The 12,048-nt window shown below is 39.6% G+C and overlaps 1 protein-coding gene across 1 annotated transcript in view; it reads left to right on the forward strand.

Annotated features, from left to right (window-relative positions):
• ANKH (ANKH inorganic pyrophosphate transport regulator) overlaps positions 1-12,048 on the forward strand; it is a 107,074-nt gene that overhangs the window by 50,923 nt on the left and 44,103 nt on the right. Inside the window, exon 2 of the mRNA XM_071454028.1 lies at positions 5,171-5,387. Within this exon, the coding sequence (XP_071310129.1) occupies positions 5,171-5,387 (217 nt within the window). The remainder of the gene's footprint in view (positions 1-5,170; positions 5,388-12,048) is intronic.

Genomic DNA, 12,048 nt, shown 5'->3' on the forward strand with positions numbered 1-12,048 from the left:
ACAGAACAAAACAAACATCAACTCCCCCCAAACAGACCCAAAAGAATAAACACTCTTCAATCATAATCCTCAATATACAAGGTCTGACTCCCTCTACCCTGGCAGGGCTCTCTTCATACAGTATGGGCAATCTTCTTGAGCCCGAATAAATGTGTTTGTGTTATTTTTCCCCAGTTTTCTCTCACCTCTATACCTGTGTCCATGGAAGTCTTACACAGACCTGTGTCAGAGGTAAAAAACTACCTGTTTATTTCAGATTGCCCATGGAGGCTCCTGTGTTTGTGAAAGACCCATCCAGAAGCAGAGATGCAGCTGCAGTAGTGCTCAGGTTACACCTGCACAGTGATCCCAATTATGCCATGCTTTCAGAGTATCAGATCTGTCAGGTGTCTGTCCTTCTGGCAGCACAGCTCCTGCAGTGGTGACAGCGGGAGGCAGAACAGCCAGAGCCAGCTGGTACATTTGATGCAGAAGATTTCAATTTGACAGGATTTAGTAAATGAAAACTCAGCCAAGAGTCATCAGGAGAGAGATTATTTGACACAGGAGATAGACTGCCCCTACATCAGCTTACTCTTTAACTGGATACTTTGGTTCTCTTGGGGAATATCATGTAGGAAGAAAGATTTGTGCAGGGAAGGGTAACACATTACAAATGTTTGCTGAACCAAATGTACATTTGGCCAAGATCCTGCCAAATTGAGCAGGTTTTTGATGTCACCTGTAAGTAGATAACTAGCCTGGACAGACTTGAAAACATCTCAGGCTGAGTCCCAGTTTCAAACAAGCCATAGGAACATGCCAGCTTCCACTATGTCACATTCTGCTTTTCTGGGATAAGCAAAATTGAGCATTGACAAAAACTACATTTCTTGGATTTTACATCCTCCTGTTTAAAACATGTGCGCTGGGATCAAGTATTGACTGCACAATCAGTATTTAACTTCAAATGAAGTAAAAAGTGTTGTATAGTTAGATACAGACTAGTGAAGTGTAGGTAGTGTGTAGGTAATAATCAGCTTTAAGAGCAGAAGAAAACTTGTACAATAGATGTTGCTTTCCTGGTGGATTTAAAAAAAATTTTTATACTTTTGAATCAATACTAAGTAAATTATCCAGTAGGCTCTGGGAAGGGAGGATCATGTGAATAATGGTCAAACTCTATCGAGCCAGCTTAAGAGACAGCCTTTGAATTTTTGGCAACAGAGGTGTGTAGCCCTAGATTGGAACCAAACCTTTTGTGCCAACATTAGTGAATAGTGCTAAAAGTTCATGCAAAATAGGACAAGTTAGACCTTTGACATTTTTCTCACAACTGTTGCTTTTCAAATCGCTGCCTTTGCATGCAAACATTTGTTGGATTCATCCATTATGCATGTCCTAGAAATTTGATAAAGGTCTCATAGGTTCCTTCTAAAAGGCTAAAGCCAGCTGCAGTATCCAATTGTAAAGACATGGTTACTGGCTTGCAATCTTGTTAAGTGTATTTGATATTCCTCTGACCTGAATATTCTGGATGGGAATTTAAAAATGCTGGTCCTCTCTGATTTTAGTGAACATTAATGACAGCACACAATTATTCTTTAAAAAAAAAAAAGGTCTAAAGTGTTGTTGCAAGGTCCTCTAGTAAAGATTTCATCTTTCTAGTGGTAACAAATGTGTTACAGAAAACATTGCATAGAAGTAACTGTGTATCTTCGTGCCTGCCTTTTTGAGAAGTGTTTTAGGACCATGACTTACTTCAGCTAACACGTCCATGTGTCTACCAGACTGTGCTCTGCCTGGAATTGTTCTGTGGGGTTTTTTTCTATTTCTAGAAGAAGGGTCAGCAATATCTATGGCTTTGTTTTAATCACATTTGATCAATTACACTTTACTGTGACATTTTCACTTACTACTGTATTAGATTAGTGGTTCATTAAGAACTCAGGTGAAGGTGATGTCACCAACATCTGTCTGTCTTCCAGCATCTGGATTGCCTACTTATCCCATCAAGTACGGTATGAATAAGCCAGTTCAAAGGAGAATGATACCTGAAATGTGTAATCAAGCTAACATGCTGTGTTAAATATTGTCATTAGTATTATTGCTACCTAGTTCTGTGTGACTTCACCAACAAGCTACACAAATCTTTGTAGAGGGATGCTTTCTTGTACAGATACAGATGCTACTGATGAAGTTTCCTTATTGATTTCTATTCACACAAAAAGGCTTCAAAATAGAGTCAGATTAAAAAATGGAGGCCTTGCCCTGGTTTATATTGCCTTCCTTTATGACAGATTTAATTGGAAATCTAACAGGAAATTAGACTGGAAGATTGCCAACTGCATGGCTGGCATGCCATGAAAGATCAACTATCTGTGTCTTTCATACTGCGCACCAAAGCAGCTTTATCAGTTATCTGGGATTTCTTGTGAATTTTAGGATATCAAATATGGCATCAACAGCTTCAGCAGCAAAAATATTTCGAAGTACATATGATAGAAAAGCTATGCAAGTTTTCATAGGGAGTTTGAAAATTGAGGATGAAGAGTTCTATATTGACATCTTAAAGTGAAAAAGGAAAACGCTACAGAAGCTAAGCCATCCCTAAACACAGCCCTATTGACTGTTCATTTCCTAAGGATCTTTCCAAAGAAGTGTTTAGAAGGATTGCTTTTTCAGGGCTAGCCTCTAGAGTATTTCATCATGTCAGCCACACATTCCACAGGAGTAAAATTAATGGCAACATATCTCTTACAGAAGTCCCTTTTGGATTTTGCCAGTTTACCTTACCTGGTACACAGGGTGTCTCCAGGGGAGATTACTCAGAAGCTATCAACTTGGCTGTCATTTGTTCATTCAAAAGAGATCAGTAAAACCAGAAAGTGAGAGAAAGAGGAGTGCTCAAGTCTTTCTGTCTGTCCTACTTAGATGGAAAAACTTAGTTACACCGCGGCCAGAGTCATATGGAGCTGTTTTCACTGGCATGAGGTCCATGCTAAGCAAAGGTTTCTCTCTGCAGAGGGATCATAGTGCCATGCCTTTTGACAAAAAGTTATTTCTTAAAGCCATGTTTATTCCATGACCTTGTCAGAAGTGGATTACCATCCTCCATAGACTCTGGTATTCTGTAGTTGTACAAAGCAGGAAGAAAGCACTTGTGCTTGTGAAACTCCTGAAAATAATTCAGCTGTTTACATGTGATGAGAAGTTTCTAAACTAGCCTGCCTGATACTGGTTAGCTGTTTCTCTTTAAATTGAAGCTGCCAGAAATATTTCATTCTTGACAGAAGAAAAAAGAGGGGAAGAGCCATGATCAAGGAACCCTTTTTTTGGCATAATTTGAGGCTGTTTGTCTATTACTAGCAATAGCAATTGGGAGATTAGGCATCTTTTTAGCAAGTTTAAATTAGAAGACTGTAACTCTGCATACACCTTGAAACTGATTACTTCACCATCACAAGTATCATCACAAAACACAACTACAACTGACTATTCATTTCAGAGGCCACAGTCTTTCACAAATTGCTTGAATACACTTTTGTGCACACACTAGTGCTTTTGGCATCAGCAGATGTAATATAATTTGAACTGATATCAATGCAATAGATGAAATTATCTATATCCCAGGAAAAGTTACATACAGCAGCGGCAGCTATTCTATATCTAACACGTGGTGCTTTCAGGAAGGAACAAACTGAAGCAAGACAGATGAAAATATTTGGAGCTTCAGGCATTCAGGTCAGAGCACATTAAAAGAGAGAGATTTGGCAGACATCAAAGGTGGAGAAGTTTGTATTTTCTACAGCTTTTTGCTTTGTTGACAGTGCAGTTTTAGTTTCAAAAATTATGAACATCTTACAAAAAGAGTGGAAAAGAACAGTAAGAAAAAGGCTCATTTCTACTTTAGGGATATGGGTTCTTTTCAACTCAATAAGGGTTGCTTGCTTGTATGATTTTTGGAAGGGCAAATAAAGTCAAATAACTGCAATAAAAATCTTATGCTTATATTTGAAATGGAAGGACTTTGCCACAGTTACCTGATGATACTCTAGCTGGTTTGTTCATTCAGATAAAGTGGTATTTGAACTGTGTAAGTGTCAGTGAGGTTTGGGTGGTGGCTTGGAGAGATGTTCCTGGTTGGCCTCACTGCCATGGCCCTGTCAACACACATCAGCTGTAACCCATAGGAACTAAATACTTGTTAAAACAGAATCATATTTCATCCTTCATGCTTTTTGAATCTAATACTGTTTCAACAGTTTGCTGGGTGTACTAGATGATTGATGCTGTCACACTGCAGATAAAATTTGTCATTCTGTCATTTTTATTCAATACTTTAGAAGCATTTTGGTTCAAGCTGGAATCTGAAGGAATGTTACACATCTTTTTTACAGCTCACCTTAGTTATAAAAATAATCCATCTAATTCTTAGTGATTAATTGGCAGACATTTCCTAAACACAGACCTAGAATAAATTGGTAAGTTAGTTGTTCCTGAATATGTCTTGAAAGATATTTTTAAATTTCCTACAAGGGGATATAAATTAATATGGTATCAAATACAAACACACAAATTTGTTTATACGCAAATATGTATATGTCAACTACATGAAAGGAGATCAGTTATGTTTAATCATGTGCATATTTGGCCTCATTAAACAATGAAAGTAATAGATTAATATCAGCTATTTGCAGCAATTATATGGGATATTGTGAAAAGCTTGTTACATGGAAAAATTTTTTTAGCTCCTCAACTTTGAGTGTTTGTTAGAGCTTTTGCCTGTAAAGATGAGCTGCAAGGACTATGCTCTGTTGAAATCATGGCTGAAATCTCAGAGCAATATTTCAGTGTTTTTTATTATCCATGATTATTATCAGGTCATAAAATTACTCTAAAAAGGAAAGAGACTGACTTCTGGTATGGCAGAAGTTCCATTATATACTTCAGAAATAGATACTTATTTTATCCTTGAGTCTACCTGACTTGAATTTAGTCTATATTGAATTATTTTGCCTGTGTCACAGGTCACAAGTTACTGCTGCTGAATCCAAAGAAATAAAGTCCAGCTTGGGGTGAAAACAATGACAGCTAAACTTGCTTGTTCCTTCTGAAACCAGATGCAGGAGATTGTGTTTGGTATCCTTCCACATGTGCTACATCATTTGCTCTTTCTGTGTTTCAACAGGCATTGAACAGGGGCATTGCTGCTGTCAAGGAAGATGCTGTGGAAATGTTGGCCAGCTATGGGCTGGCATACTCCCTGATGAAGTTCTTCACGGGTCCCATGAGTGACTTCAAAAATGTAGGTCTGGTGTTTGTGAACAGCAAGAGAGACAGGACCAAAGCAGTTTTGTGCATGGTTGTGGCTGGCGCTGTAGCTGCTGTATTTCATACTTTAATAGGTAAGGTCACTTCATGTCTAGTTAATATGACTTTTAATTTGTTTTCCTCACCCATTCTTCACACTGCTTAAGCTTTAGGCTTAATATTTCATTTTGTAAGTACAACAGGAGATGCAGAAGAGATGAGCTCTCTTGGGCTGGTATCTTGCCTATCCATGTAATTTTTATTGCTTTTTAAACAGGCTATTAAGGAGCAGATTCCAAGCACAGGGCTCTCCTGCCTGGAAACAAAGCATGCTGCTGATCTCTTTCAGTCAGGTGTGTGAGCAAAACGTTGACGAGGTTGACAGGTTGCCTGAAGCTGATAGCTCAGTGGTACTGTGATGTAGTAATGATCAGCCAGCAGTATCTGCTGGGTTGGTTTGGCAGGACTTCAAGGTGTGCTTGGTAGGGGCTGTTTGTCATTCTTGATGGCATTGTTGGTGTACTCCTTCTGTATCTATTCTTTTGCTACTTATCTCACAGTACAAAAGTCTCAGCAGGCAGGAGCCAGCATCCTCATTAAACTATCAGGTAGTACTCTCTACTGCTGCTAGGCATCATCCACTTCTGTTGAATAATTAATCTGTGAGGAAGAGGTTAGTAAGAGCAATTTATACCAAACTGAGACCAACTCCCTGAGTGTACTCTGAAACAAAGAAAATACACAAGCAGACACAAACTGAACATTAAAAAAGGCAGCCACAGGATTTGCAAGTTTTTGAGAGCCTACAAAAATGGGATATCAGCTCAAGCATCAGCCACAGCAATAAAAGCCATTTAACTTGGAAGATTTTAACTTCATCCTCTCCAAGAACTCCACGAGATTCTCTGCACCTTCTGGCTCATTCTACAGAGCTGAAACCTCTGGACCGTAGCAACGAGGAACAGGAGATTCTGGAGGAAGAAGCAGAGAGTGCACTGCATTGAGCAGGTAAAATCCTAAAAAGCTGAGAGTTGTAAGGGGTGGGAGGGAGGAGGTAATTGTAACAGCCTATGGAGCCATGTGTTGGTTGACAGGCATTGGATTGGATCGGCACCAGTAGGGTGTCATTCCGTCACAGAAAAATGGGAAATGCGAGTGTAAAGGCAATATCCTGAACTGCTGGGAAATCTCAGAGTGGCCTCGAAGGGAGCATTCATTATCAGGCTGTTATTATCTCATGTGCTGCAGTTCATCATATGGAATGGAATGGAATGGAATGGAATAGAATAGAATAGAATAGAATAGAATAGAATAGAATAGAATAGAATAGAACTATTTCAGTTCCTGCCTGAGTAGGTTCAAGATCCATCTGGTAAACACAAATGCCCCCAGCTCTTACCTCAGCTCTGTGTGCCTCCCAAGCACTACAGTTTGTTTTGACCATCATATCTCTTATTCCACCACTGGTATGCAAGCCCTGTGCTATTAAGCTTTGCTCCATGTTACAGTCATAAAAAATGCTTACAGTTATGGCTCACTAGCCAGGGATTAGATATTGCTAACGTGTGCCAGGGATTAGATATTGCTAATTTTATAAACTGAATCCATGCATTCCAGTTAATATAATTCACTGATTTCAATTGGTCACTTCTTAAACATGTTTACATTTGAAGCTGTTTTATTGAGTCAGTGTTATAAATTTTGGCCCATTTGTACATTTGGCTCTCATATTTCTTTGCTTGGAATATTTCTTCATCCCCCAGAGCTGCTCTTCTAGTTGCTCACTTGCTTTTCTGCCAGTGCTGGTCAAAGTTTTTGCCTTTGCCAGCTGGATAAAAAGTTATTTTCTAGTCATACAGTATTTTATTTTAAGCTAGAATAGATTTTAAGAAAGTTTTAAGTGTAACTATCAAATTTCCAGGTGAAAGACATAACTGGATTTTCCATGTGGGACATCTTATTGAAAGGAGGTGTTTGGAACAAAGGCTGGAAAACCTGTCAGCTAAGTTTCTTGCCTTTGCCTGGAAGTAGAGCCCTGCTGGGTTCAGAACCCCTGAAATGCACTCGGCAGACACTGGGGAAAAAAAGAGGCTGTGCTTACCGTGCTTTAAAGTCCTAAATTAAAGGACTGCACACAATCTTTCAGCTTTTTATGGTGACAGACTGCAAAATATTTTTTGGTATTTTAACTTGTCTATGCCTGAAAATATGCAAAGGCCACAGCAGAGACTGGCAGAGCGCCTGAGGGAATGGAGTTAGTCAGATTCTAGCACCAATTGCCTGGGTGATGTTGCCAAATGTTATGTTCCAAGTTTCCTTTGAACCTGTTTCAAGTCCTGATTATTTTGCTCTGACCCACAGATACACAGCCTGCCTAGCAGGAAGAAGAGAAGGAGTCCAATGACAGGCAGCCTCCTAGGACCTGCAAGTGCTCCCCAGCAGCTGCAAGCCCATCACAGGCTGTCTACAAGAGACACAAATACAGGTCCCTGGTGCTTGGTGGATGAAAAAGAGAAACAAATAACACTTAGGGGACTAATTTTTTTCCACATGCCATAAATATAGGGCTAAGGAAGATGACATGTCTATCTGCCATAGACTGTCAAAGCCCAGGAAGAAACAGAAAACAAAAAGCCCAGTGAAATAAGGAGTACCAAAAGGAAGAAAACAAGTGGTGGTAGAAACACAGTGACCACAATGAATCACCACAATTCCAACTGTGATAGGGACTATTTGCAGTCTACATATAAAGCTCCTCACAAACAGTGGCCTCTACTCATGGAAAATATCAGACCAGACAGTTTCACTCACCTGACTCATGCTTCATTGCTTCAGCACCAGCCTCCCACTGCTGCTTCCCCCCTGGGGCACACACAATCCTCTGTGCCAGTGACTGGCTGAGCTAAACCCTTTGAATTCACAGCTTCAAGCTCTGGGTCCCTCAGTCATCACCCAGCCACATCCTTATGAAGGTCTGCAAAGTCCTCACCAGCAGCTCCTGTCACTCCCTTGTACTGGTAGCAGTAACAACTGAGAACCAAGTTGGCCAAAGGGATTCAAAGCCATCTTCTCATCCTACTTCCAAAACTGCTGTAGACCTTGTCAGTACAGTATTCCTGGACTGGCTGTTTCAGATGTGATCTGGAATACAGTATTCTGCCTTCCTTGCCCTGGGCTACTTTGAGGGCAGCTACTGCCACTAATTAGTCTCCTGGTGGGAAGGTCACTATGGAGCCAGGGTCTAAAGTGTCCTGTTATTTCAGAGACTGGCTTTTTGGTGGCTGTAAGAGAAGGAATTCAAGATGCTAAGCCTGTCTCTGCATATTTTTGACATCTTACTAAATCGCCAGCTTGACAGAGGAGAAAAGTCATTTATATAACATTTTGCTAACATAATGCATTTCTTAGTGTTGCTGGTAAGCCCTCCATAATAAGTGAGCCTTTTAACATCAGTGTCATGAAGAATATGCACATCTTCTTTGGCAATAAAACAGCATTGTTCAACTTTTCACTAGTTTACTGAGAAAGTTTATTTCCTTTTGAATAATTCTCAGTAGTTCTAGAAACGACAGGACAGCAGTTACTTTGAGGAAATATCCTCTGTGCTTTTTGCTATCCCTGATTAAAAACAACATGATGGATCATTGTCATCACCAGGAGAAAAAGGTTGGAACTTTAGTAACCAGCAAACTTGTAGGTTAACTTTTGCAGTAATCTATGGTGGATTGTATGGCCAAGACACGTGAGTGATTTGTTTTGTGCCCATTTATTGCTGTCAGGCTGCTGAGCATGGGCCATAGATTGCACAGGGCAACACTTCAGCAGTTCCTGGCAATTCCACTGATACTTTTGAACTTCCACATGCATGATCACTGCATGTACGTTAAAAATCTCCATGGGACTTGAATCATGGGTGTAATCCCACCAATTCCAGTGTAACACTACTGGAATTTTCCAGAGACTAGGAATTACAGAGTGGGTTACAACAAGCTATTTCTTTTAGTCAGTCTTGTTCTGACAAGATCACTCTACTGGGGTGTACTAAACATTTTGCCCTGGAAAAAAGGGACAGCACAGGAACACAAATCAGAATTATCTGGGCTTGCTGCTTTCTCCATCCTCCTCCTCTCTAAATAAAAATAAAATGTCATTCATTGAAAATTTGTCCTACTTCAGCATGATCATTGTTAAAGCAATAACATGCTTCCCTGGCTGCCCTCACCCTTTTCCCACAATAGGGGCAGTTGCTTTTCAGCAAGCTACTCAGGACAAAAGAAGAAAGCCTATGACCAAAGCACTTTTGGATAGCAGTGATTGTGTCTCAGTTACACCAGGATAATTTTGAGACTTACAAAATGTTGGCTTATATAAAGATATTTCAGATACTAAAAGTCATTCACAGATTTGGGAAAATCTATGTAATGCAATTTTGGAGCTAGACCCAAGCACACAAAAATATGGTTGCAGTAAACAGTCTTCACTGAGATGCTCCTAAGCTGTTTTGGTTTTCTTTAATTTATGTATTACTATAATAAGCAGAGAAGAAAAATCTTAACACCTTAAACACTCATCTGAGCTTTCACATGGGAAAACAGAGGCTTTCTCCTCTGTTTTAAATTCAAGCTAACCAAAGACATAAGGAAATCTTTATACCCTGTTGCATCTCCAAATGAAGTTTTGCTATTGTTTTTTCACATTGGTATTTTCCTATCTGCCCAAATCCCTTTGTTGAACAAATTAGCTCAGTGCATTAAGCATGGTGCTAATAACATGAAGGTTGTGGGTTTGGTCCCTGTACAGGCCATTCACTTAAGAGTTGGACTTTTTGGTCCTTGTGTGTCTGTTTCAACTGAGAACATTCTGTGGTTAAGAAACTCATGAGCATCCGTTTTGGCCATGTGAACCATCTTTCTGACAAGCAGCAGAATAGATTTGTTACTTCTCAAGTTTCCATGTTCATTTTTAAAACTGGCAGCAAAGTATGTAAATGGAATGTGTCTAGAAAGAACACACTTTACCCAAAATCATGTTTTGGATTTTTTTCTTCCAGTAAAGCTATTTTTGACATATGTAGCTCTGTGTCTGGAAGTAAATGGTGTCACTTCCTCTGAGAGTTTTTTCTTTGTGATTGAAGTATGGCATGCTCAGTAGCAGTCAGCTCCAAAATAACTACAGTACAGGTATTTGTCTGAGATTGCTGGCATCATTACGAGTGTGTTTTTTTAAGGGTGTCTGAAGTTTGTGTGGTAGTAATTGGCTTGCTAGAGAAATCCGTGTAGGGACCAGGAGATCCAATTAGGTGTACAGTTTTCAGTGTCAATTCTTGACCTTCTGGGTCTTAAAACTCAGCTGGAAAAACCAAAAGCTAATTCTTGCTAAGCAAGAATTCCTGCTTATCTTCTGTAGCAAATCTGATCCTTAGACATAGCAAAACAAATGAGGTACTAGAGAAGAGCAAACAAGCAGCTTGTCTTGACTTTTTTACTTTTCTGTTTTAGTTGAAATGATGCAAGAAGTGGGAAGTGCCATCTGCTTTAGATTTATGTAATACTCTCTAGCTTTGTTGTCTGTGTTATTAATTTTGTACCATTCTTCATAATAAGTTTGTAAGGTTGGCCAAGGTTAAGTTCTAATTGCATCAGCAATTGCTTGATTCATGGCTCAGTGACACATGCCTGTATGTTTGTCAATGAATCTCAGCTTGCTAAATCCTTATTTGTGAGGACAGAAACATTCATGGACATCAGCGAAAGTGATTGTGTGCTTTCACTGACATATGAAATAGTTGACTATTTTGAAAATAACATTTGAAAATGTTTTAAGTTCAACCATTACGTATTTAAAACCAAAATCACATTAAAAAGTTCAGTTAAACTTTTTTTTGATGGGGAGAGGAAAAAGAAAATCTTTCATGAGTACAGAGCTCAGTGCTGTTATCCCTAGAAACCTTAAAAATGTGGTGCTATGAGTTGTAAGGGTATAAGTGCCCAGAGAGTACCCTGCCAATAAACTATGACTCTTTTCTTAAAAGTGAGAGTAGTTCAGCCTCTGACCCTTTGATTCTGTGAATATTTCTGTAATAGCAAATTTTAGGTTAAAAAAAAAACAACCAAAAAACCCACAATGGCCTTTAGAGACAAAAAGGTTACTTATTACTCACATTCTAAACACTTTAAAAGTCTCATTTAAAACAGATGAAGGACAGGGAGATCAGGGAAGGGTAACTTCTGCAGCGTGCTGTGCTTCTGGCACTGCTCTGCTGGAGGTGGCCCCTCCACAGAAGCAGGTTCCTCAGCACGTGGACTACAATTCCCAGTCCCTATGTGGAGGATAAGATGGTGTGTCACCTGCATTGGTTTTTAAGTTTTTGTGCAGAAGTGTAAAGCACACTCATTGGAACCTAAGAGAAAGTTCAGTGAATCTGACCTTCCCACATGGCTTGCCTCACAAACCTTCCAGACTTCTTTCCTTCATTGAAATAAGTTGATTCAAGAACATCCATGTACTGCCCTGCCATAAAAGCAGCTTTCCACAAGGGCTTACCATGCAAAAAACCCTTCGTAGCTGAGAGTTTTCAAAACACCAAGTGAAGAAGATTGGCACATGGCTATTCATGCAAAAATATAAGGAGGCTGTGCTTGATGTTTGATTGAACTGCAACAAGCACCTGAGCACTTAAGGGACTAAACTGCCTTCTTAGAACTGAAGAAAAGGTGGAGTCCTGGTTTAAAATTCTTCCCCAACCCTCTGCAAAGG

This window comes from Agelaius tricolor, unplaced genomic scaffold (assembly GCF_023055355.1).
Source record: "Agelaius tricolor isolate 1412-34295 unplaced genomic scaffold, bAgeTri1.0.p SCAF_2, whole genome shotgun sequence".
NCBI lineage: Eukaryota > Metazoa > Chordata > Aves > Passeriformes > Icteridae > Agelaius > Agelaius tricolor.